The sequence below is a fragment of the Xyrauchen texanus genome, chromosome 7 (assembly GCF_025860055.1).
Source record: "Xyrauchen texanus isolate HMW12.3.18 chromosome 7, RBS_HiC_50CHRs, whole genome shotgun sequence".
NCBI lineage: Eukaryota > Metazoa > Chordata > Actinopteri > Cypriniformes > Catostomidae > Xyrauchen > Xyrauchen texanus.
In genome coordinates this window covers 33410738-33438431 of record NC_068282.1, presented here as the reverse complement: position 1 = coordinate 33438431, position 27694 = coordinate 33410738, and the positions used below count along the sequence as shown (strand labels likewise).

At 39.9% G+C, this 27694-nt stretch overlaps 1 protein-coding gene across 2 annotated transcripts in view; it reads left to right on the top strand.

Moving 5' to 3' along the window:
* The window catches only part of nol11 (nucleolar protein 11), a 104096-nt gene that overhangs the window by 11390 nt on the left and 65012 nt on the right, over positions 1 to 27694 (top strand). For both annotated transcript variants that reach the window (XM_052130073.1, XM_052130072.1), the window contains exon 3: positions 7 to 63. In XM_052130073.1, the coding sequence (XP_051986033.1) occupies positions 7 to 63 (57 nt within the window). The remainder of the gene's footprint in view (positions 1 to 6; positions 64 to 27694) is intronic.

Below are 27694 nucleotides of genomic sequence, written 5' to 3'. Positions count from 1 at the left end.
GTTTAGGTTGTTAGAGTTTGGAAAGATGATGATGTCAACATAGACAAGGCTTTTAAAGCAACAGTAAGTGCTCTTTTTAAAACTACACCTTCAATAGAAAGTGAGAGAGTGCAGCTTTAGACACTGCTGACTCCATGAAGTTTTTAGTTAGGGTGCTGAACTTTGAAAAGCCTGGGGGCCGCAAAGCAGAATCCTTGAAGACTCCAGTGCAATGCTTTTTTTTTTTATTGTTCCATTTATTTATCTTAAAACACTTTAGTTACTCTTTTATAATAATGAATTGAGTATGTTAACCATGCCAATTTATTTCATTATGAAAACATTTAATTAACAGTAATAAAATAAAAACTATAATATACTGCAGCAAAATGCCTCAAACTGAAAATGACAAAAAAGTTAATTTTATGTCAGCATTTATTGCCATTTATGCAAAGCGGATATATGATGAGTTCTGTTGTCACAATCGAAGATCATTATGACACGCTGATTAACTAGTAGAAACACACCTACACACAATAGTTATACTCTGTGGGGTTTTGTTATGTTAGTTATGCAAAATCACTAATGAAGCATAAAGGGAGTGGACATCTAAATGCTTTTATCGATGGTAAACTTTTTTTTTCTTTTAAACTGTGAGGGGCATATTGTTGAGCACTTTAAATGGTTTGACACCCATAGACTTGCACTGTGGCAGTGATAAATTAAAGAGACCAAGGGGCAAAAAATACTACGCAAGTGTGTGAAGCGCAGATGCATCTCGCAACGCAAGCTAAATTTCATATGTCTGCGTTTTGAAAGGTGTCCGACTGCAATTCATAATGCAACACAACAATGCGTTCATTCTTAACGTTGCCGCTAGGGGTGGTATAGCGAAATTGTTGTTAACTGTCCACTTCTACAGTGAGTTTTCTATTTCAACTTGACTACTGTTAATGTCCCACTCCCACCTGAGTGATTACTATGGTGCATCACTGGTTAGAAATTCTGGAGACTCGTGCTGCACGATTAATCATATCGCGATGTTGGCCTGTGCGATTTATATGAAGGCAAAATGCTGTGATTTTATTAAATAAATAAGTGCGTGTGTGCACGTGACAGCCCATTCTCTCTGAGAGCTGTTTGCCCATTTTCTACACAGCTAATAAAAAGATGACCAGTCTATAATGATGACATGCGAGATGAGAGGAGCACTGCAGCTCGAGTGTCTGATAGAAACACATATAACAGCATGGCGATATATCTTTATTTCATCCTTAATTAAGCTTCAAATAATATGGGAGCGTGCCATGTAAATGAGCACAAACTCCAAAATTGTCATTCTCTTCGCGGTCAGAGCTGCTTCAACCAGTTGCGGAAGAGACCCTTTCGGAGCGTGAATCAATACCGGGAGAGATTTAAAGTTCTGCCGCCTGATGCGCACTAACACGGAAACGCTCGTCTCTCACTCCCGCTGTCTGCAGCTCGCAACGTCATAAGATCAATCTTGTGTGAAAAATAACACTAAAATTACAACAACAATTTTATAGATAGAGATGGATATGTAGGTAGGTAGGTAGGTTTTGGATAGACAAGATTGACAAATGCTTATCAATAATACTCTTATGGCTAAAATGTTTACAGTGTTCAGTGACTAAAATATCAATATGACTAAAATGTCAACAGTTTTCATTGACTAAAACTACATAAAAAAATGCCCAGACTTAAACGACTAAAAACAATAAATGGAAATAGGATAAGGTTGACTAAATGTGATAAACTAAAAAAGGACATTTGACACAGGATTAAGACTGATTAAATAAAAAAAACAGCTGACAAAATTAACATTAGTATTCAGTTGCCATGTCATTAGTAGTGTATTATTGCAAAGCCAACATTTACGTGTTTTTAACGTCACTTTTTTGATCAGTATGGTACCACCTCCGCCTCATTTTAAGCCTGGAAAAACCCTGGTTATATGGCAATATTTTGGTTTTAAGATAACCGACGCTGAGCAGAGAGAGGTACTGTGCATAATTAACGTTGCTACATCCCGTGGCAACATGACAAATTTATATCAGCACCTGAAACGGCACATTGAAAAGTAGAAAAGTGATATTTCAGAAAATGATCCAAACACTGGACAAGAGGTATCAGTGATTTAAGTAGAACTTTTTAGAAAGAGGATTTGGAAATACCAGCTGGTCATTTAAAAAAAAAAAACACATCAAAAGTTGTAGTGGTTTTGATCAAGTGAACCACACTTTTATATCCAGTTTCCTTTTCAAAAGAGTTTATACAAAGTATATGTTACATCTTGCTTAAATGTCTCTGTTTGTTTGGACAATCTTATTTCATGAAAATGTGATATTCTTTATTTTTTTTAGGTGTAATATTGAGAAAATGACAAGTTTGCAGTAATGCAAAAATGTTATTTAATTTCGTAAAAATATAAATTTAATTTGAAAACACTGTTCATTTATAGTGGTTGTTGTTGCTAGTTTGTATGTTTGAGTTAAGAAATGCACATTTCAGCATTATCAGAAATCTATTTGTGCATTTTTCCTTGATAAACAAGCAAGTTGATTCATGTTACCATTTGTTTATTATATCGCAATATTAGCCTCAATAATCAAAATATGACATTTTCCCCAAATCGTGCAGCCCTAATATGCAGTAAAAGACAGTATGCAAGCACTGTAAAATGTTTTGCCTCCAAAGTCAACTGACTGGCTTCTCTCCTGTATGAGTTCACATGAGTCTCTTCAGACCTTATAACTATGCATGAATATGCATTAGCTTCTAACATCTAATCGAATAAACAAATTGAACAAAAAATATCAGTATAAAATAAAAAAATAACAGACTAGGTTCTTCTTAGTCTTATTTGTTTATGTGCAAACAATAAGTGCAACCATAATCAAAGTAGTGCTCTAATACAAAAAGTGCAAACAGACTGACCAAATTTTTCTTCAAGCATAATACAGAGCTAAGAGATGGTTACAACTACACAGCGCAGCCTACAATATGGTCATGTTCTTTTTCAAGAATATAAGCATGTCTATGTTTTCTGGCTGCAGTTGAGACCTTTTGGGCAGTAACTATGTCTCCTGCAGTTGAAAAGACACGCTCACTTGGAACAGACGTAGCGGGGATGGAAAGGTATGCTTTGGCAAGTGGAGACAGCAAAGGATACTGTGAGCAGTTTTCTCTCCACCACTTCAGAGGGCAGCTACGGAGTGGGATCGAGGACTCTCTTCTGTAGAGTTCAATTTCCCTCTCGATCCCTCTGTTGGACTGTTCTGGCTCAGTGTGTGAGATAGTGAGCTCCACCTGCTGCCTCTTCTCCCCTCTCCTCAGCTGTGGTCTTTGAACAGCAGAAACACTGCCGTTAACCTTAATAAGCAGCAAAGAGCCCCACTCTCCCTCTCAATGCACACACATCCACACTCAAAAGGAGGAAAGCAATTTATATAGATTGATACCTGGTTTTGCTGCAAATGTTTCGCCCTCTTCTGTACCCTCAGAAAGACTGCTTTGCGCTGGTTATGGTTTAGCTGTGTTAAGAGTCCAGAACCTTGGGTCCAGCACTGTGCTATTCAGCAGAGAGTTGTATGCATCCCCGCTGTATCTGCCCGAAATATTAATGAGGATTGCTCTCTTCGTGTCGGCCACGATGGTGGAATTGCCATTGTTTTGTGTCATGTTCTGTTCGATCATGCTCTTCAGTGGCACAATGAGAGACACTGTGGGGCTCTTCTCCTCTGTGGTGGCTGTCTTCAAAGGATTCAGCAACTTCACAAGGTCTTCAGCATCAATTATATTTTAGCTGTCCAGTGTGTTTCAGATGTTTTGTCTTATCTCTGGGTTGGTGAGAGCTGCTGCTATGGCAGCCTGTTGCTCCAGGTAACAATCCAGCATATCCAAGGTGCTGTTCCATCGCATGGCAACATCCATGATTAACTTGTGTGATGGCAATTGTTGCTTGAACATCAATGCCACAGTAACTGTTGAACTCAGATGAAAAAAAAAAAGCAGCCACACGTCTCACCCGCCCGAGCAAACTAGTGACAGGCACTACACCGAGGCCAGCCTGGGTAGCACGGTTTATCGGTTAATCCTGCCTCGCACACAGCCACTTCCATATTATGTGCATTATCAGTCACAATATCAATGCCATGGTTTGGCCTTTTTAAGCTCCCAGTCAGTGACTGCTGTTTGTAAAACGGCTATGTTTGCCCCTGTGTGGGATTCAAAGTGGGCGAGTCTGCAGTACATTACCATTTCCCAGTCACTATTGATTGTGTGGGCTGTAATTGAGATACATCTCTGTATACCCCTAGAAGTCCACCCATCGGTTATGGCGGTGCATTCTGCCTCTTTCAGGGTCTGTACAACCTTGGACTCTTTGTAGAAGTTTGGGACTACCGTGTGAGTAAAATGTGCCCATGACGGGATGGTGTTCTTCGGTTCCAATGTGTGGAGTCGCCACTGAAATCCCAGATTTTCCACCACGGAAAATGGCCTTATATCAGCTGCAATGAAAACGCTGATGTCTCGTTCTTTCCTTGGCTCTAGCACTTGACTGTGGAAGTTGAGATGCAAAGGCATTTGTCAGCGTTGTCTGTCGTTTGATTTTAGTTGAGAGCTGTGGTGGTTTGTGTTTTTGCATAATGCTTGTGCTAGCAGCTGTGGAAGTCATTATTTTCTTACAGTGCTTACATATTGTTAGTGTCTTGTCGCCATTTATTGTTTTAACCTGGTTTAGCCACAAATGATTTAAAAGTGGTGGGGGCATCTTCTATACTAATTTCACCCTCCCACTCAGTCATGCTGATATCGTGAGACTATCTATCTCCACTTCCCCTCCCTGAGAGCCCTCCAAATATGCCAAATAGCTGCCCCATACAACCCCACCCCGACCCCCAACAAACATCACTGTGGTCCAACTTGAGAATACAAAAAAGAACTAAAAAAAAAAATAGATATATACATATATATATATATATATTTATATATTAGTGCTGTCAATCGATTAAAAAATTGACTCATAGTCATGGGCTGTGATTAATCACGATTAATCGCAAATTAAAATACTAGGATTTACTTGTAAACGTGCAGTGTTGAAATAAATAAATGCATGACAATCTGGTTTAAAGAAACAGATCCTTCAGTTTTATTATCTCAACCATTAACATTTATGTAACAAGTGTTCAATAACATTCTCTTCATTTGTTGAGGCGTCCATATGAACTGCAGACATATTTAGCAGAAACCAACAACTGTCTGCTACAAAGTCACACATAGCTTATCTGTAAAAATGTTGCATAGTAACATCAACTCAAATTAATGCAACAATAAGTAGGCCTATTTTAGAAATGGAATGCCATAACGTCTGTGAAGAGATGGAGTGAACAATCTCTACATTCTTGGTATAAGATAATTACTTGAAACAGTGTGCATCTGTGCAACATGCCTCCTGTCAACTAATAATACGGTCTACTCTTCAACCAGTTGCTCAGGCAGACTAGCTTGTTCACATTTTCAGATGATAGAGCTGACCTCTTCTTCTGCAGAATGTGGCCTGCCAAAGAGAACAGTCTCTCACACGGCAATGTTGAGGCAGGTGTAGCCAAGTACCTTTTAGCAATATGGGCCAGCTTACCATATGCACCTGCTTGTGATGACCACCACTGTAGAGGACATATTTCTGTGCTGACACAGGGCTCTGACTTGTACCTCTCTAGAGATGTATCTGTGGACAGTACCTCATCATCAGACTCTGATCCCATCAGTAGGAGGGCCATCTTTGCGTTCTCCTTTCACCCGTTGAGGTCCTTTATGAATGCAGCCTTGAAGCGCGCTATGTAGGGTCAACATCTGAGACATCCATTGTACGCAGGAGATGACAGTGCAGGTAGCACCACGGAGCAGGGTACATACTTTTCACCACCTAGGAGCTCAGTGATGTACCTACAGTGCAAACAGCACCACACAATTGACTTAATGATTACAGTTTTCATTCAGATGACATCTATTTAGGGTATAGGCCTTAAATTATGTCTAGATGACTTACAAATGACTTATTTTTATCAGTAAAATTGGAGAAGACAGAGAAATCACATTACCTGCAGGGCTTCAGCAACAATTCCAACTTTGCCAGCCTGTCATATTCAGCTGAGGTTAGCATGGCAAGTTGTGCTTCTGCTGTGCCAGTGTTTCTTTCAGTGGATCTTTGTTGTGTTGAATCCGCCTTATCATTTCAAGAGTTGAATTCCAGCGTGTCGGTACATCCTGGACGAGGGACTCTGTTAGTCCATGAGAGGCTTGCTGAGCTTTCAGCTCTGCTGTGTTTGCGGCACTGTGTCTGAAGTGTCCGACTATTTTACGGCACTTGGCTAAAACGCTGTCAAATCCGCTGTCCCGTAAAGCCACTGTGATCACCCTTTGTATCATGTGCGACACATGGCACATGCACGAATGGTAGACTCCTTGCAGTGGCAATCATATTGCGAACGCTGTCTGTTCCTATAGTTGTGACCTTGCCCGTTATCTCCCGCTCATTTGCAACTTTGAGAAACTGGCTAGCGCATGCTTCAGCAAAATGCCTTTCTTCTGTTTTTAACACGCCTGAAGTGAATGAGTGCAGCTGCCAGTTGTCATCGATTAGGTGTGCTGTTACTCCGAGGTAGTTATGGTTACTTACCATAAAAGTACCTTCTGCCAACTGCCTCGCTTTCGTAGCTTTTTCAGCATCGTACAGTTAATGTATTATCGTAACAATAGTTCCCCTCAAAGGTAGCTTGTATGATGGGTCGCCTGTGGCGATCTGAATATGTCTTGAAGCCCCTGGTCCTGAACTATGTTGATGGCCCTGCAGTCTGTGGCGATCCATTTAGCGATTGCACTAGTTAGCTTTGCTGTTGTCAATTTGTTGACACACTTGCCCCGGCTGCACTACGCCAGTGTCGTTTGACGAGCACTGTTTGACCTTTTCTCGGCACTAGCATCTTTGCTAACGTCAGCAAAAATGTGCTTTGCCTAAAGATGGTACTTCAAACTTGTCGTGCTTCATCACTGCAATAAGTGCACACAACTTTGGTTTTATTAAAACTTCCATCTACAAGCTTTTTATAATGAAACTTGCCATTCAGCAGACCGGACACCATCACCTCTGTCATCGTATTACTCGCGTTTTCACTGCCATATATATATATATATATAATATAATATAATATAATATAATATAATATAAAAATACAAATCACACACACTTAAAACTACCTCCACTTCCCCTCCCCGAGAGCCCTCCAAATATGCCAAATAACGGCCCCATTTTCCATTAAACAATTCCAAGTTTCGCTGCCTTCTATATGACATTTCTTCTAATGCTGCCATCCTGCCCATCTCTATGCACCACTCCGGAAATGAGGGTGCTCCGGCCTTCCTCCATCCCCTAAGGATGACCTGCCTTCCCGTCATAACACTGGCTAGGACCCAATTTTTTTATATATTTAATCCCTATATTTTGACCGCCCCATCTCCTGTCCAATACGTCTCACACAAAACCCTCAACCAAAAATCTTGGATCTTAAAACGCCACCAAAAATCATGGGTTGGTGTGTCTTTAAGACCAAGCCTATACAATCTAGAGGGGGTCCAATAGAATCGATGTATAATCTTAATTTGTATAAGGCACACCCTTGCATCTATAGATGTAGACTTGACGTTTTTTAGAATCCTAGCCCACACTCCCCCCTCCAATACCAAGTTTAAATCTTTTGATATAAAGGCATAGACCTGCACAGGATCAGTTCATCTGAATGCGGGACAGGTACAGGATTGCAACAACAACTGCCTGAGCTACACCAGGAATGCTCAATCCCTCCATCAGTGCTCAGACTGTCTGCAATAGGCTGAGAGAGGCTGGACTGAGGGCTTGTAGGCCTGTTGTAAGGCAGGTCCTTACCAGACAGACATCACCAGTAACAACATCGCCTATGGGCACAAACCCACCTTTGCTGGACCAGACAAGACTGGCAGAAAGTGCTCTTAACTGACGAGTCACTGTTTTGTCTCACCAGGGGTGATGGTCGGACTCATTTATTGTTAAAGGAATGAGCATTACACTAAGGCCTGTACTCTGGAGCGGGATCGATTTTGATGTGGAGGTTCCGTCATGGTCTGGGGCAGTGTGTCACAGCATCATCGGACTGAGCTTGTTGTCATTGCAGGCAATCTCAACACTGACTTACAGGGAAGACATCCTCCTCCCTCATGTGGTACACTTCCTGCAGGCTCATCATGACAATGCCACCAGCCATACTGTTTGTTCAGAGATTATGTCCTCCTAGAACAGTTATGGAACAGAGTGGATCAAATCTCACCGCTTTGTCATTAAAAGCTATCAAAACCAGCCTCGAATGGCATCACGTGACCCTCTGAAAATGCCTAGTTGATGACCGAGGTCAAAGGAAAATGGCCAGACTGGTTTGTGTGTATGTATATGTATATACACCACCAAGATGCCACTGTTGGGCCCTTGAGCAAGGCGCTTAACTCCAGGTTGCTCCGGGGGGATTGTCCCTGTAATAACTGCACTGTAAGTCGCTTTGAATAAAAGCGTCTGCCAAATGCATAAATGTAAATGTAAATGTAAATATACACTCACCTAAAGAATTATTAGGAACACCATACTAATACTGTGTTTGACCCCCTTTCGCCTTCAGAACTGCCTTAATTCTACGTGGCATTGATTCAACAAGGTGCTGAAAGCATTCTTTAGAAATGTTGGCCCATATTGATAGGATAGCATCTTGCAGTTGATGGAGATTTGTGGGATGCACATCCAGGGCACGAAGCTCCCGTTCCACCACATCCCAAAGATGCTCTATTGGGTTGAGATCTGGTGACTGTGGGGGCCATTTTAGTACAGTGAACTCATTGTCATGTTCAAGAAACCAATTTGAAATGATTCAAGCTTTGTGACATGGTGCATTATCCTGCTGGAAGTAGCCATCAGAGGATGGGTACATGGTGGCCATAAAGGGATGGACATGGTCAGAAACAATGCTCAGGTAGGCCGTGGCATTTAAATGATGCCCAATTGGCACTAAGGGGCCTAAAGTGTGCCAAGAAAACATCCCCCACACCATTACACCACCACCACCAGCCTGCACAGTGGTAACAAGGCATGATGGATCCATGTTCTCATTCTGTTTACGCCAAATTCTGACTCTACCATCTGAATGTCTCAACAGAAATCGAGACTCATCAGACCAGGCAACATTTTTCCAGTCTTCAACTGTCCAATTTTGGTGAGCTCTTGCAAATTGTAGCCTCTTTTTCCTATTTGTAGTGGAGATGAGTGGTACCCGGTGGGGTCTTCTGCTGTTGTAGCCCATCCGCCTCAAGGTTGTGCGTGTTGTGGCTTCACAAATGCTTTGCTGCATACCTCGGTTGTAACGAGTGGTTATTTCAGGCAAAGTTGCTCTTCTATCAGCTTGAATCAGTCGGCCCATTCTCCTCTGACCTCTAGCATCAACAAGGCATTTTCGCCCACAGGACTGCCGCAATCTGGATGTTTTTCCCTTTTCACACCATTCTTTGTAAACCCTAGAAATGGTTGTGCATGAAAATCCCAGTAACTGAGCAGATTGTGAAATACTCAGACCGGCCCGTCTGGCACCAACAACCATGCCACGCTCAAAATTGCTTAAATCACCTTTCTTTCCCATTCTGACATTCAGTTTGGAGTTCAGGAGATTGTCTTGACCAGGACCACACCCCTAAATGCATTGAAGCAACTGCCATGTGATTGGTTGATTTAGATAATTGCATTAATGAGAAATTGAACAGGTGTTCCTAATAATCCTTTAGGTGAGTGTATATTATAAAAATACAGTATATAGGCCTAGTTGAAGTCTGAAGTTTACATGCATCTTAGCCAAATACATTTATACTCAGTTTTTCCACAACCAGCACAAAAAGAGCACGCAGATTCGTCAAACAAATGTTCAGCAGCCAGTCCATTCGGCTTCATTCACAAAACCGAAGGTGTGTTGCTCTACAAAATAAACTCTAGCTGCTAGGCAGAACCAGCACAAAAAGAGCACACAATCTTCAAACAGTCAAGCGAATGGTCAATGATCACTTGCTGTGGGCATGTGAATGTTTTTTGGCCATCCTTTGCATCTATCAATTTGGCCGGGAATATCAGTGCAAAAGTGACCTTCCATTGATGTAAACGTTTTTTGCATTTCTATGAAAAAGAAAATGCTGTGGTTCTTCCAAGAAAGCATTCCTTTACTCTTCACCTCACGCAACACAAGATCTCAATCGGTCAATAGCCAGAATTGATTGGTCTCCCTCAGTGGATCACCGAGCCGGAACCCTGTGAGCCTGCTCTATTTTCCATCTTATGGCCTGTTATGTCGAGCAGACTCTGAAAGAGCCAGTCCAGAAATTCCACCATATTCTATCCCTCTGCAACCTCCGGGACTCCCACGATACGGACGTTATTCCACTGGCTATGGTTTTCCATGTTCTCCAACTTCTCCCAGACATGCTCCAGATAATTCCCTCTCCGATGACTCCAGATTATCGGATGTATTCATTTCTCAACATACCCCACTCTTGTGATCACAATTTTGCCTCCATGGCAGTGATCAATCGATGTATTACAGCAAGATCCTCCAAGTCAGCAATGACCTTCGTCAGCATTGCCGAAATATTCAGCAAATCTCGCTGAATATCCCAGAACTCTCCAAACAAATTGGCTCCTGAGCCTCAGCCTGAGGACATTAGTGTCTTTTAATGTCACCAGACTCATTTTGTTCCATAAAATATTTCAATTATAAAGTGCTAATAAAGTACTTATGAATACACAAGGACTAAAGGATACCTTCCTATTCTGTTTTTTTTTTTTTTGTCCATCTATTTTCTCAATATTGCTGTGAATGGGGAAAAGTAAACTGTTTAAATGTGACCATGTCACTCACTGGTCCAGTTTCAGACGAAAAGCACAAATTTGCCTCCTTGTGTGAGACTGTGAGCAGCGGATGCAAAGCGGATTGAATTGGACTAGTTTTTGACACCGCTGAGTTAGTGTGGCTCTGCTGGAACAGTAGGTGTGGATATTTTACCGTGATATGTGATTGTCAGAGGGGAACTTTTCACAGTTTCAGTTTGTTACAACATACTTTTCTGTGTTTTGTGAAAAGTGCTTTAGAAATAAAATGACTTGTCATGGTGGAGCAACAGTTTAAACAGAATATTGCTGAGCAAGTAAGTTAGTCAAAGGGTGCTTCTCATTTATGAAATTGTGCTTCCATACTCCACCCGCTTTGGAAATGAGGAAAAGAAACGAGAACAATTGAACGAGGAATGAAGAGGAATTGAAGCATGATGTGTTTGGAGTAATGCATGAGTGAGCAGGAAAATCCGTTATACAAAGTGCTTTTTGCGCATCTGCATTACATATGGGGCTTTACATATAGGGGCGGCTTAGGGCTGGGACAACGCGTCGACGCCATCGCAAAATATGCGTGTCGATTCGTCAGACCCAAAACAAAGATGGCGGCGCCGGAGAGTAGTAGCAACACGAGTGGCTCCTCAAACTATTAGAAGTGCAAGTCGGCACGCACTCGTTCCTCTAAAGCATGGGAATTCTTTAATTTAAAAGGAAACAATTCCGTGATATGTCATCTTTGCAAAATGGAGATGGCCTTCCATTCTAGCAATGCACCAGCACCTGAAGAGGTGCCACCCGGCACACACGGCAGCACACACACACACACACACACACACACACACACACACAGTATTCTTAAGGTGAAAGGAAAGTGTCAGTGTAAGTTGTTATTTGCATGTGAATGAAGATGCTTTTTTTCAGTAAGCTAGGCCTATGTTCAACATAAATGATGAATTCTGAATGTTTATTTTTATTATTTATTCTTTGTTGGAAAATAACTCTGTATTAGCTTAAAGCCCCCAAGTTTACAATAGTTACTGTATTCTTTCAATAGCTCTAAGAAAGGGTGGCTGGGTGACCTTTTTATTTTTTTATTGAATGCTAGACATCAGAATGCATTATTTTGCTCTTGTACACTTTTACTTGAATTTTATTTTTGAATTTTGAGTTTATGAAAAAGGTGAGTGGCAGAGTGTATTACTATGTTGTTATTTTTATGTGAATGAAGAATTAAAAGATGCACTGTTTTCAGTAAGCTAGGACTATGTGTTTTCAACATAAATGTTAAATTCTGTTGGTTCAGGGAGGACGCCATGACAGGCTGCTGGCTCACACTGTCGCTGTTATTACATTGGTTACTGTATTCTTTCAATTGCTCTAAACGAGTATTTTGGGTGACTTTTATTTTTTTATTGAATGCTAGACATCAAGTTGTTGTTGTTGTTTTAATCTGAAAGAGGAATTACAAGATGCACTTGTTTTCAGTAAGCTAGGCCTATGTGTTCAAGGCATCAAGGTTTTATTGAATGCTACCTCTGACTAAGAATGCATTACTTTGCACTTGTATAGTCTTTTATTTTGGAATTGTAAGAGCAATAAACATATATTGCAATGTTAAGGAATTCGTGTTTTTTTTTTCATGCAGATATGTAAATCAACATGTATAAATTGCTATTAGTCAATTAATGGGGAGATAATCGAAATCGAATAGGACTGGAAAAATGAATCGTTAATTAATCGATGCATCGGAAAAATAATCGCTAGATTAATCGTTTAAAAAATAATCGTTTATCCCAGCCCTAGGGCGGCTGTGGCATAGGTGGTAGAGCGGGTTGTCCACTAATCTCAGGGTTGTTGGTTCGATTCCTGGCCCACACGACTCCACATGCCGAAGTGTCCTTGGGCAAGACACTGAACCCCAAGTTGCTCCCAATGGTAGGCAAGTGCCTTGCATGGCAGCTCTGCTGTCATTGGTCAATGTGTGTGTGTGAATGGGTGAATGAGTCGTAGTGTAAAGCGCTTTGAATACTGTTAAGGTTAAAGCGGCGCTATATAAGTGCAGACCATTTACATTGAAGCCCTTGCCGTTATGTTGACGCTTGATTTATTAATATATTCATTAAAAACTATTAATTCTAGATGCCTGCACTGTTAAAATATGGATGTTTTCACTTGAGTCTTTACATCCTTGCATGCTTGTATGTTATTTTTCTGCTATGCAGGCTTATTCAAGCGCAGGATAGCAGCCTCCAATAAGTCACGTCTTTCACGGGACCATGTCGACGGGTTAATTTTGCTCATCCAAAAATGTTGGCTTTTGAATAAGTAGCCTAGAAAATGACTGTTTTATGCCATTTTTCTTTAATCTTCTGATTAAAAAGGCTATTTCCAACGAGGTGCCGACTGCTTAACAGGTTAAACAATCTTTTTTTTCTGTGTTCACGCAGTGTTAATTTCTCAAAGCCTTCTCTGCTGGCGTAAAGTGCTTTATAAATTCTTTCGTTCTCATTTACCTTTTGATGTAATTACAATTGCTTTCCACTCCTGATTCATCTACAAACAAATGGCAAAAAACAAAGTTTATCCAATCAGAATTTATTCCTCGATGCTTACGTGTGACAACTGTTTCTCAAATCGCATGCCTGAAGCCTTGCTCCTTAGCAGCGGTTGAGTCTGAGCTCCACCCCGTCAGGTCTTCAGAATTTCCACAGAATCCCTTAACAGTGTAAGTGAATAGGCATCTAAAGTCAGATTGATTTTGTTCTTTGTGGGTGTGGTCTTTAGGATTTGTCCCAGTCCAGGCCTTCTAGCTGGCCTTGAGTGACACAATCATGCTTTAAGTGATGTACGTAATTTGAAAGCGAAGAATGCGAGATCTTGCTGACGAGTCGGCTGTCATCACTCCCTCATCACCACTGAGAAAGAGATCCTTATGGATTTAAAAACCTAAGATGTTCTGCATGATCGTGCGATTGATTGATTAAACTGGAAAGGAGGGCTGTTTTTTACTTCAAGCTAATTAGATTCCTCTGTAAGGAGGGAATCTTTTGTATTTGTCAGTTTTATTATTAGATTCCTCCGTAAGGAGGGAATCTATTGTAATTAGATTCCTCCGTAGGGAGGGAATCTATTGTATTTGACGGTTTTATTATTATTATTATTAGATTCCTCCATAAGGAGGGAATCTATTGTATTTGTCAGTTTTATTATTAGATTCCTCCGTAAGGAGGGAATCTATTGTATTTGTCAGTTTTATTATTAGATTCCTCCGTAAGGAGGGAATCTATTGTATTTGACGGTTTTATTAGATTCCTCCGTAAGGAGGGAATCTATTGTATTTGACGGTTTTTATTATTATTATTATTATTATTATTATGATTCTCCTTGAGCCCCAATAGCTCAAAGTCACTGGTCAAAAATTTTCTAAATTGGCACATTGATACTCCATGCCAACGGGTACCCCCAAACCAAGAATGGTCAACATTCGCCCATAGGTGGCGCTACAGGCCACGCCACAAAACAATATTTTCAAAGTGATACCATTTCCACGCCATTTGTCCAATTCTTCTGAAACTTGGTGTACATGCCTCATTTCTCATTGGGAACAAAAAAGCCTCAATGATCCATACGGTCCGGTATGGTGGATTTTCCTGTACACTGAAAATGTTTAGTTTAGGATTCAGACAGAAATACGTGTTTTTGGATTCATCCATTGAGAGGGTTTAACCCCAACCCTCTACTGATCAATTTGAAATGATTTGCCATTTTGAGGAGGAATCCGCATTGCTGCTTGCAGCTATATTTATTATTATTCTTCTCCTTGAGCCCAAATAGCTCAAAAGGTCACTGGTCAAAAATTTTCTAAATTGGCACATTGATACTCCATGCCAACGGGTACCCCCAAACCAAGAATGGTCAACATTCGCCCATGTGGCGCTACAGGCCATGGCAAAAAAAAATATTTTCAAAGTGAAACCATTTCCACGCCATTTGTCCAAATCTTCTGAAACTTGGTGTACATGCCTCATTTCTCACGGGGAACAAAAAAGCCTCAAGAACCCATAACTTCCGCCATGATGGATTTTCCCGTACGGTGAAAATTTGCGAAAACCTACAAAACTCTTCTTCTCCTGAACCGTAGCTCCAATTGACTTGAAATTTGGTACACATGTGTAGAATTGAAGTCTTTGAAAACGTTACTTAGGAAAAATGAATACGATACAAAATGGCTGAAAGGGGCGTGTTTATGTAAATGTCCAAATTTTAACAATATATACGTGTCAATAAATCAAATGTAATTTTGACTGATGGTTTTTCAAATCTAACATGCTTCAAGATGACATCACTCTGAAGTACTGTGCAAAGAATGGCCATGCCAAAATTCCCATTTTCTGGTCAAAAATGTTCTAATTTGGTAAATTAATAGTACAGGCCAACAGGAATCCACAAACCAAGAATGGCCAACATTCGCCAATAGGGGGCACTACAGGCCAAGCCAAAATTCCCATTTTCTGGTAAAAAATGTTCTAATTCGGTACAATAATAGTACTGGCCAACAGAAATCCACAAACCAAGAATGGCCAACATTCGCCACTAGGGGGCCCTACAGGCCACGCCAAAATTCCCATTTTCTGGTCAAAAATTTTCTAATTTGGTAAATTGATACTACAGGCCAACAGGAACAGACAAACTAAGAATGGCCAACATTCACCCCTAGGGGGCGCTACAGGCCACGCCGAAATTCCCATTTTCTGGTCAATACTTTTCTAATTTGGTACACTGATAATACATGCCAACAGGAACCCACAAACCAAGAATGGCCCACATTCTCCCATAGGTGGCGCTACAGGCCACGCCCCAAAACAATATTTTCAAAGTGATACCATTTCCACACTATTTGTCCAATTCTTCTGAAACTTGGTGTACATGCCTCATTTCTCATTGGGAACAAAAAAGCCTCAATGATCCATAAGGTCCATATATTATGATGGATTGTCCTGTACACTGAAAATGTTTAGTTTAGGATTCAGACAGAAATACATGTTTTTTGGATTCATCCATTGAGAGGGTTTAACCCAAACCCTCTACTGATCAATTTTAAATGATTTGCCATTTTGAGGAGGAATCCGCATTGCTGCTTGCAGCTATATTTATTATTATTATTCTTCTCCTTGAGCCCCAATATCTCAGTCACTGGTCAAAAATTTTCTAAATTGGCACATTGATACTCCTTACCAACGGGTACCCCCAAACCAAGAATGGTCAACATTCACTCATAGGTGCCGCTACAGGCCATGCCCAAATGTCTCATTTTTTGTTCAAAAATGACCTAATTTGGTACATTGATACTACATGCCAACAGGAACCCACAAACCAAGAATGGCTGACATTCACCCTTAGGGGGCGCTACAGACCATGCCCAAATTCCTATTTTCTGGTAAAAAAAATGTCTAATTTGGTATATTGATACTACAGGCCAAAAGGAACCCACAAACCAAGAATGGCCCACATACACAACTTTGAAAATAGGACATTCACAACAGACCATGTACAAATGTCCTTTTTTCAAAGTTGTAATTTCCACCCCATTCATTCAATTCTTCTGAAACTTAATGTACATGCCTCGTTTCTCATGGGGAACAAAAAAGCCTCGGTGATCCATAAGGTCCGGCATGATGGATTTTCCTGTACACTGAAAATGTTTTGTGTAGGATTCAGATACAAAGACATGTTTTTTTAGATTCCTCTATTGGGAGGGTTAACCCCAACCCTCTACTGATCAATTTGAAATGATTTGCCATTTTGAGGAGGAATCCGCATTGCTGCTTGCAGCTATATTTAGATTCCTCTGTAAAGAGGGAATCTATTGTATTTGTCGGTTGTATTATTATTATTATTAGATTCCTCCGTAAGGAGGGAATCTATTGTATTTGTCAGTTTTATTATTATTATTAGATTCCTCCGTAAGGAGGGAATCTATTGTATTTGTCAGTTTTATTAGATTCCTCCGTAAGGAGGGAATCTATTGTATTTGTCAGTTTTATTAGATTCCTCCGTAAGGAGGGAATCTATTGTATTTGTCGGTTTTATTAGATTCCTCCGTAAGGAGGGAATCTATTGTATATGTCAGTTTTATTATTATTAGATTCCTCCGTAAGGAGGGAATCTATTGTATTTGACGGTTTTATTATTATTATTATTAGATTCCTCCGTAGGAGGGAATCTATTGTAATTGATGGTTTTATTATTATTATTATTAGATTCCTCCGTAAGGAGGGAATCTATTGTATTTGATGGTTTTATTATTATTATTATTATTATTAGATTCCTCCGTAGGAGGGAATCTATTGTAATTGATGGTTTTATTATTATTATTATATATTATTATTATTATTATTATTAGATTCCTCCGTAAGGAGGAATCTATTGTATTTGATGGTTTTATTATTATTAGATTCCTCCGTAGGAGGAATCTATTGTAATTGATGGTTTTATTATTATTATTAGATTCCTCCGTAAGGAGGAATCTATTGTATTTGTCGGTTTATTATTAGATTCCTCCGTAAGGAGGAATCTATTGTATTTGTCGGTTTTATTATTATTATTATTATTATTAGATTCCTCCGTAGGAGGAATCTATTGTAATTGATGGTTTTATTATTATTAGATTCCTCCGTAGGAGGGAATCTATTGTAATTGATGGTTTTATTATTATTATTATTATTATTATTATTATTATTAGATTCCTCCGTGAGGAGGAATCTATTGTAATTGATGGTTTTATTAGATTCCTCCGTAGGAGGAATCTATTGTAATTGATGGTTTTATTATTATTAGATTCCTCCGTAGGAGGAATCTATTGTAATTGATGGTTTTATTATTATTAGATTCCTCCGTAAGGAGGAATCTATTGTATTTGTCGGTTTTATTATTATTATTAGATTCCTCCGTAGGAGGAATCTATTGTAATTGATGGTTTTATTATTATTATTATTATTATTATTATTATTATTATTATTATTCTTCTTCTCCTTGAGCTCCAATAGCTCAAAAAGTCACTGGTCAAAAATTTTCTAAATTGGCACATTGATACTCCATGCCAACGGGTACCCCCAAACCAAGAATGGCCCACATTCGCCCATAGGTGGCGCTACAGGCCACGCCCAAAAAAACAAAATTCAAAGTGATACAATTTCCACGCCATTTGTCCAAATCTTCTGAAATTTGGTGTACATGCCTCATTCCTCATGGGGAACAAAAAAGCCTCAAGAACCCATAACTTCCGCCATGATGGATTTTCCCGTACGTTGAAAATTTGCGAAAACCTACAAAACTCTTCTTCTCCTGAACCGTAGCTCCAATTGACTTGAAATTTGGTACACATGTGTAGAATGGACATCCTTGAAAACGTTACTTAGGAAAAATGAATACGATACAAAATGGCTGAAAGGGGCGTGTTTATGTAAATGTCCAAATTTTAACAATATATACGTGTCAATAAATCAAATGTAATTTTGACTGATGGTTTTTCAAACCTAACATGCTTAAAGATGACATCACTCTGAAGTACTGTGCAAAGAATGGCCATGCCAAAATTCCCATTTTCTGGTCAAAAATGTTCTAATTTGGTAAATTAATAGTACAGGCCAACAGGAATCCACAAACCAAGAATGACCGACATACGCCACTAGGGGGCACTACAGGACAAGCCAAAATTCCCATTTTCTGGTCAAAAATGTTCTAATTCGGTACAAGAATAGTACAGGCCAACAGGAATCCACAAACCAAGAATGACCGACATTCGCCACTAGGGGGCACTACAGGACAAGCCAAAATTCCCATTTTCTGGTCAAAAATTTTCTAATTTGGTACTTTGATACTACAGGCCAACAGGAACCCACATACCAAGTGTGGCCCACATTCGCCCTTAGGGGGCGCTACAGGCTACTCCAAAATTTCGTTTTCTGGTCAAAAACGTTCTAATTTGGTACATTGATACTGCAGGTCAACAGGAACCCTCAAACCAAGAATGGCCAACATTCGCCCCTAGGGGGCACTACAGGCCATGCCGAAATTCCCATTTTCTGGTCAAAAATGTTCTAATTTGGTACATTAATAGTACAGGCCAAAAGGAATCCACAAACCAAGAATGACCGACATTCACCACTAGGTGGCGCTAGAGGCCAAGCCGAAATTCCCATTTTCTGGTCAAAAAAGTTATAATTTGGTACATTGATACTACAGGCCAACAGGAACCCACAAACCAAGTATGGCCCACATTCGCCATTAGGGGCGCTACAGGCCACTCCCAAAATTTCCGTTTTCTGGTCAAAAATTTTCTAATATGGTACATTGATACTACTGGCCAACAGGAACCCACAAACCAAGAATGGCCAACATTCGCCCCTAGGGGGCACTAGAGGCCACGCCGAAATTCCCATTTTATGGTCAAAAATGTTCTAATTTGGTACATTGATACTACAGGTCAACAGGAACCCTCAAACCAAGAATGGCCAACATTCACCCCTAGGGGGCGCTACAGGTAATTCCCAAAAGTCCCATTTTCTGGTCAAATATTTTCTAATTTTGTACATTGATACTACAGGCCAACAGGAACCCACAAACCAAGAATGACCCACATTTGCCCATAGGTGGCGCTACAGGCCACGCCCCAAAAAATATTTTCAAAGTGATACCATTTCCACGCCATTTAACCAATTCTTTTGAAACTTGGTGTACATGCCTCATTTCTCATTGGGAACAAAAAAGCCTCAAGGATCCATAAGGTCCGGTATGGATTTTCCTGTAGACTGAAAATGTTTCGTTTAGGATTCAGACAGAAATACATGTTTTTTGGATTCATCCATTGAGAGGGTTTAACCCCAACCCTCTACTGATCAATTTGAAATGATTTGCCATTTTGAGGAGGAATCCGCATTGCTGCTTGCAGCTATATTTATTATTATTATTATTATTATTATTATTATTCTTCTCCTTGAGCCCCAATAGCTCAAAAAGTCACTGGTCAAAAATTTTCTAAATTGGCACATTGATACTCCATGCCAACGGGTACCCCCAAACCAAGAATGGTCAACATTCGCCCATAGGTGGCGCTACAGGCCACGCCCAAAAAACAAAAATTCAAAGTGATATAATTTCCACCCCATTTGTCCAAATCTTCTGAAACTTTGTAAACATGCCTCATTTCTCATGGGGAACAAAAAAGCCTCAAGGACCCATACTTCTGCCATTATGGATTTTCCTGTACAGTGAAAATTTTGGAAAACCTACAAAACTCTTCTTCTCCTGAACCTCAGCTCCAATTGACTTGGAATTTGGCACACGTGTGTAGTATGTATGTCTTTCCAAACGTTACTTAGCAAAAATGAATACAATACAAAATGGCTGAAATGGACGTGTTTATGTAAATGTACACACAAAAGATGATCAAAAATTTTTAAAATCCCATTGATTTACAATGGCTGAGCAAAAGTGCTCCCTCTACTGGACAAATATGGTCCACATGTAAAATCCCATTCACTTACATTGGCTGAGCAAAGAGGCTCCCTCTACTGGAGTAACTCTGTCTACCACATGCAGCTCTTCTGTAGCAATCTCTCTAATGAAGCATTTCGGTCTCCTAGTGGGTGGAGCTCCAGACTTAGACTACAGAAGACATTTTGCGTCTGCATGGAGGTATGTCAAATCAATTGTGTGTCTTAATGCTTTCCAGTTTGAACATTCAAGCGATTTTACACTATTCAACTCAACAAAGGCAAAACAACTCAAATAAATGTTTTCGAGCAGTTTGTGTGACACAGCGAGCGAGCCGCGTCGCGTCTAACGTTCGCACGCCGATGAGAGTTCGCTTTCCCTTCTTGCGTTTCAACGGACAATTTCATACACCAAAATACATGATATATTGGGGTGTCTGCTATATCTCAAGTGAACAAACAGTTGATAAAGAAATCGGGTATCAATATATTGAATTATGAATTATTGAAGGGGTCTAGTGATGCCGCTGTGATGTCCTGTTAGATTTTTCTCTATCGAGACAGCGTTAACGTATCAAAACTTCCGAGTATGATGTTGTTTAATTGTCTCTGACAACACGCAATCCTCGAGGCGAGATCATTTTTGCTCGCATCTTCACGAAGGTTTGTTGGTTGTGTACAATGGTTGCCTGCTTGAACATTCAAGCGATTTTACACTATTCAACTCAACAAAGGCAAAACAACTCAAATAAATGTTTTCGAGCAGTTTGTGTGACACAGCGAGCGAGCCGCGTCGCGACTAACGCTCGCACGCCGATGAGAGTTCGCTTTCACAGCTTCATGCGTTTGAACGGACAATTTCATACACCAAAATACATGATATATTGGGGTGTCTGTTATGTATCAAGTGAACAAACAGTTGATAAAGAAATTGGGTATCAATATATTTAATTATGAATTATTGTGAACAACACGGATGCCGCTGTGGTGTCCTGTTAAGATTTTTCTCTCGAAACAGCGTTAACAGCTTAAACAAAATACTGCGTTATTTTTGCACATACAGATACATTTAATACATCGTCACAAACTATGAAAGTTGTACTTTTATTTGTTGTAAAATAAAGAAAATAAACCGTGTGCTCTTTGTCTAAGCGAATATCTTTCTGAAACACGTCACAAAAACTTACACAAACATGAAACATATGTCTAAAGAAAGTAGGGATGGGCTGATCAATCCTAACGTATCAAAACTTCCGAGAATGATGTTGTTTAATTGTCTCTGACAACACGCAAACCGCGAGGCGAGATCATTTTTGCTCGCATCATCATGAAGGTTTGTCGGTTGTATACAATGTTTGCCTGTTTGAACATTCAAGCGATTTTACACTATTCAACTCAACAAATGTCAAAACAACTCAAATACATGTTTGCGAGCTGTTTGTGTGACACAGCGAGCCGCGTCGCGTCTAACTCACGCACTCCGATGTCTTTCGCTGCTGCTTGCGTCTGAACGGACAATTTCATACAACAGAGTGTCAAAATACATGATATATTGAGGAGTCTGTTATGTCTCAAGTGAACAAACAGTTGAGAAAGAAATCTGGAATAATTATATTTTATTCTGGCATTATTCCAGATGACGTCCTGCTATATTTTTCTCTCGAAACAGCGGAAACAACTTAAACAAAATACTGCGTCATTTTTGCCCATACAGAAACATGCAAGACATCATTACGAACTATGAAATGTGTACTTTTATTTGTGTACACTTACAATAACAACAAAACCTTGTGCTTTTGTAAAATAAATAAACAGGGTGCTCAGTCTCTGTCTTCGCGATTATTTTTCTGAAACACGTCACAAAATTCAAGTGAACAAAATCAACCATTCACGCAGTCTGTATTTTATCATCTCACAATGAATACAAATGCAACAAGCATGGCACAAAACGAAAATAATGATACTTCTCAGTTCTCAAAAGATTAAACTGAACTGTGCCTTAAGTATCGTATCATGCGATAAAAGCCTCTTAAAGAGACAGTAACAATTTAGCCTTCGTCCTGAACATAGACATTCCCAAGTAATTGAGAAGTACAAATGGTATTATTTTAAGTTTTTTTATTTCTCTCTTACCTTGTAAAATGCCACGTTTTTGAATGGCATGTAAACACAATCACTCCATTTTTTTCACTGGATCTGTTGCTATTTTAATGATTTAAAAATCAAAGCACTGACCATTTAAAGTGTGAGCTTGTAGGCTACATTTTGAAATAGTTATAAACAGTCACAGCTATACAGTGTTATTATGTGCCTAGATAGTCTTTCAAATAAAATTGCTTGTGATATGCTTATGTAAATCACACAAAAAAAACAGAAAAAAAATCTTAAGAGAGAAGTGAAAGTGAAAGTAGAGATTTTCAAAGTGATTTTTCATTCAAAGTGATACAATTTCCACGCCATTTGTCTAAATCTTCTGAAACTTGGTGTACATGCCTCATTCCTCATGGGGAACAAAAAAGCCTTAAGGACCCATAACTTTCACCATGATGGATTTTCCCGTACGTTGAAAATTTGCGAAAACCTAAAAATACTCTTCTTCTCCTGAACCGTAGCTCCAATTGACTTGAAATTTGGTACACATTTGTAGAATGGACATCCTTGAAAACATTACTTAGGAAAAATGAATGTGATACAAAATGTCTGAAAGGGGCGTGTTTATGTAAATGTCCAAATTTTAACAATATATACCTGTCAATAAATCAAATGTAATTTTGACTGATGGTTTTTCAAACCTAACATGCTTCAAGATGACATCACTCTGAAGTACTGCGCAAAGAATGGCCGACATTCGCCCCTAGGGGGCGCTACAGGCCATGTCGAAATTCCCATTTTCTGGTCTAAAATGTTCTAATTTGGTACAATGGTACTACAGGCCAACAGGAACCCACAAACCAAGAATGGCCGACATTCGCCACTAGGGGGCGCTAAAGGCCACGCCAAAATTCCCGTTTTCTGGTCAAATTTTTTTTTAATTTGGTACATTGATACTACAGGCAGACAGGAACCCACAAACCAAGAATGGACAACATTCACCCCTAGGGGGCGCTACAGGCCATGCCAAAATTCCCATTTTCTGGTCAAAAATGTTCTAATTTGGTACACTGATACTACATGCCAACAGGAACCCACAAACCACGAATGGCCAACATTCGCCATTAGGGGGCGCTACAGGTAATTCCAAAAATCCCATTTTCTGGTCAAACATTTTCTAATTTGGTGTATTGATTCTACAGGCCGACAGGAACCCACAAACCAAGAAAGGCCCACATTCGCCCCTAGGGGGCGCTACAGGCCACTCCAAAATTCCCATTTTCTGGTCAAATATTTTCTAATTTTGTACATTTATACTACAGGCCAACAGGAACCCACAAACCAAGAATGACCAACATTTGCCCATAGGTGGCGCTACAGGCCACGCCCCAAATTTTTTTTTTCAAAATGATATAATATCCACCCCATTTGTCCAATTCTTCTGAAACTTGGTGTACATGCCGCATTTCTCATTGGGAACAAAAAAGCCTCAAGGATCCATAAGGTCCGGTATGGATTTTCCTGTACATTGAAAATGTTTTGTTTAGGAATCAGACGAAGACATGTTTTTTTGAATTCCTTAATTGGGAGGGTTTATCCCCAACCATCTACTGATCAATTTTAAATGATTTGCCATTTTGAGGAGGAATCCGCATTGCTGCTTGCAGCTATATTTATTATTATTCTTCTTCTCCTTGAGCCCCAATAGCTCAAAAAGTCACTGGTCAAAAATTTTCTAAATTGGCACATTGATACTCCATGCCAACAGGAACCCACAAACCAAGTATGGCCCACATTCGCCACTAGGGGGCGCTAAAGGCCACACCAAAATTCCCGTTTTCTGGTCAAACATTTTCTAATTTGGTACATTGATACTAAAGGCAAACAGGAACCCACAAACCAAGAATGGTCAACATTCACCACTAGGGGGCGCTACAGGCCATGCCGAAATTCCCATATTCTGGTCAAAAATGTTCTAATTTGGTACACTGATACTACAGGCCAACAGGAACCCACAAACCAAGAATGGCCAACATTCAGCCAGCCTAGGAGGCGCTACAGGCTAATTCCCAAAATTCCCATTTTCTGGTCAAATATTTTCTAATTTGGTACATTGATACTACAGGCCAACAGGAACCCACAAACCAAGAATGGCCCACATTCGCCCATAGGTGGCGCTACAGGCCACGTCCCAAAAAAATATTTTCAAAGTGATACCATTTCCACGCCATTTGTCCAATTCTTCTGAAACTTGGTGTACATGCCTCATTTCTCATTGGGAACAAAAAAGCCTCAAGGATCCATAAGGTCCGGTATGGATTTTCCTGTACATTGAAAATGTTTCGTTTAGGATTCAGACAAAGACATGTTTTTTGAATTCCTTAATTTGGAGGGTTAATCCCCAACCATCTACTGATCAATTTTAAATGATTTGCCATTTTGAGGAGGAATCTGCATTGCTGCTTGCAGCTATATTATTATTATTATTATTATTATTATTATTATTATTCTCCTTGAGCCCCAATAGCTCAAAAAGTCACTGGTCAAAAATTTTCTAAATTGGCACATTGATACTCCATGCCAACGGGTACCCCCAAACCAAGAATGGCCCACATTCGCCCATAGGTGGCGCTACAGGCCACGCCCAAAAAACAAAATTTCAAAGTGATATAATTTCCACGCCATTTGTCCAAATCTTCTGAAATTTGGTGTACATGCCTCATTCCTCATGGGGAACAAAAAAGCCTCAAGAACCCATAACTTCCGCCATGATGGATTTTCCCGTACGTTGAAAATTTGCGAAAACCTACAAAACTCTTCTTCTCCTGAACCGTAGCTCCAATTGACTTGAAATTTGGTACACATGTGTAGAATGGACAGTCCTTGAAAACGTTACTTAGGAAAAATGAATACGATACAAAATGGCTGAAAGGGGCGTGTTTATGTAAATGTCCAAATTTTAACAATATATACGTGTCAATAAATCAAATGTAATTTTGACTGATGGTTTTTCAAACCTAACATGCTTCAAGATGACATCACTCTGAAGTACTGCGCAAAGAATGGCCAACATTCGCCCCTAGGGGGCGCTACAGGCCATGCCGAAATTCCCATTTTCTGGTCTAAAATGTTCTAATTTGGTACAATGGTACTACAGGCCAACAGGAACCCACAAACCAAGAATGGCCGACATTCGCCACTAGGGGGCGCTAAAGGCCACGCCAAAATTCCCGTTTTCTGGTCAAAAATGTTCTAATTTGGTACATTGATACTACAGGCCAACAGGAACCCACAAACCAAGAATGGCCAACATTCACCCCTAGGGGGCGCTACAGGCCATGCCGAAATTCCCATTTTCTGGTCTAAAATGTTCTAATTTGGTACAATGGTACTACAGGCCAACAGGAACCCACAAACCAAGAATGGCCAACATTCGCCATTAGGGGGCGCTACAGGTAATTCCCAAAAGTCCCATTTTCTGGTCAAACATTTTCTAATTTGGTACATTGATTCTACAGGCCAAAAGGAACCCACAAACCAAGAATGGCCCACATTCGACCATAGGTGGCGCTACAGGCCACGCCCCAAAAAATATTTTCAAAGTGATACCATTTCCACGCCATTTGTCCAATTCTTCTGAAACTTGGTGTACATGCCTCATTTCTCATTGGGAACAAAAAGCCTCAAGGATCCATAAGGTCCGTATGGATTTTCCTGTACATTGAAAATGTTTCGTTTAGGATTCAGCCAAAACATGTTTTTTGAATTCCTTAATTGGGAGGGTTTATCCCCAACCATCTACTGATCAATTTTAAATGATTTGCCATTTTGAGGAGGAATCCGCATTGCTGCTCAGCTATATTTAGATTCCTCCGTAGGAGGGAATCTATTGTAATTGATGGTCTATTATTATTATTATTATTATTATTATTATTATTATTATTCTTCTCCTTGAGCCCCAATAGCTCAAAAGTCACTGGTCAAAAATTTTCTAAATTGGCACATTGATACTCCATGCCAACGGGTACCCCCAAACCAAGAATGGCCCACATTCGCCCCTAGGTGGCGCTACAGGCCACTCCAAAATTCCCATTTTCTGGTCAAATATTTTCTAATTTTGTACATTGATACTACAGGCCAACAGGAACCCACAAACCAAGAATGGCCCACATTCGCCCATAGGTGGCGCTACAGGCCACGCCCCAAAAAAATATTTTCAAAGTGATACCATTTCCACGCCATTTAACCAATTCTTCTGAAACTTGGTGTACATGCCTCATTTCTCATTGGGAACAAAAAAGCCTCAAGGATCCATAAGGTCCGGTATGATGGATTTTCCTGTACACTGAAAATGTTTCGTTTAGGATTCAGACAGAAATACGTGTTTTTTGGATTCATCCATTGAGAGGGTTTAACCCCAACCCTCTACTGATCAATTTTAAATGATTTGCCATTTTGAGGAGGAATCCGCATTGCTGCTTGCAGCTATATTTATTATTATTATTATTATTCTCCTTGAGCCCCAATAGCTCAAAAAGTCACTGGTCAAAAATTTTCTAAATTGGCACATTGATACTCCATGCCAACGGGTACCCCCAAACCAAGAATGGCCCACATTCGCCCATAGGTGGCGCTACAGGCCACGCCCAAAAAAACAAAATTCAAAGTGATACAATTTCCACGCCATTTGTCCAAATCTTCTGAAATTTGGTGTACATGCCTCATTCCTCATGGGGAACAAAAAAGCCTCAAGAACCCATAACTTCCGCCATGATGGATTTTCCCGTACGTTGAAAATTTGCGAAAACCTACAAAACTCTTCTTCTCCTGAACCGTAGCTCCAATTGACTTGAAATTTGGTACACATGTGTAGAATGGACATCCTTGAAAACGTTACTTAGGAAAAATGAATACGATACAAAATGGCTGAAAGGGGCGTGTTTATGTAAATGTCCAAATTTTAACAATATATACGTGTCAATAAATCAAATGTAATTTTGACTGATGGTTTTTCAAACCTAACATGCTTAAAGATGACATCACTCTGAAGTACTGTGCAAAGAATGGCCATGCCAAAATTCCCATTTTCTGGTCAAAAATGTTCTAATTTGGTAAATTAATAGTACAGGCCAACAGGAATCCACAAACCAAGAATGACCGA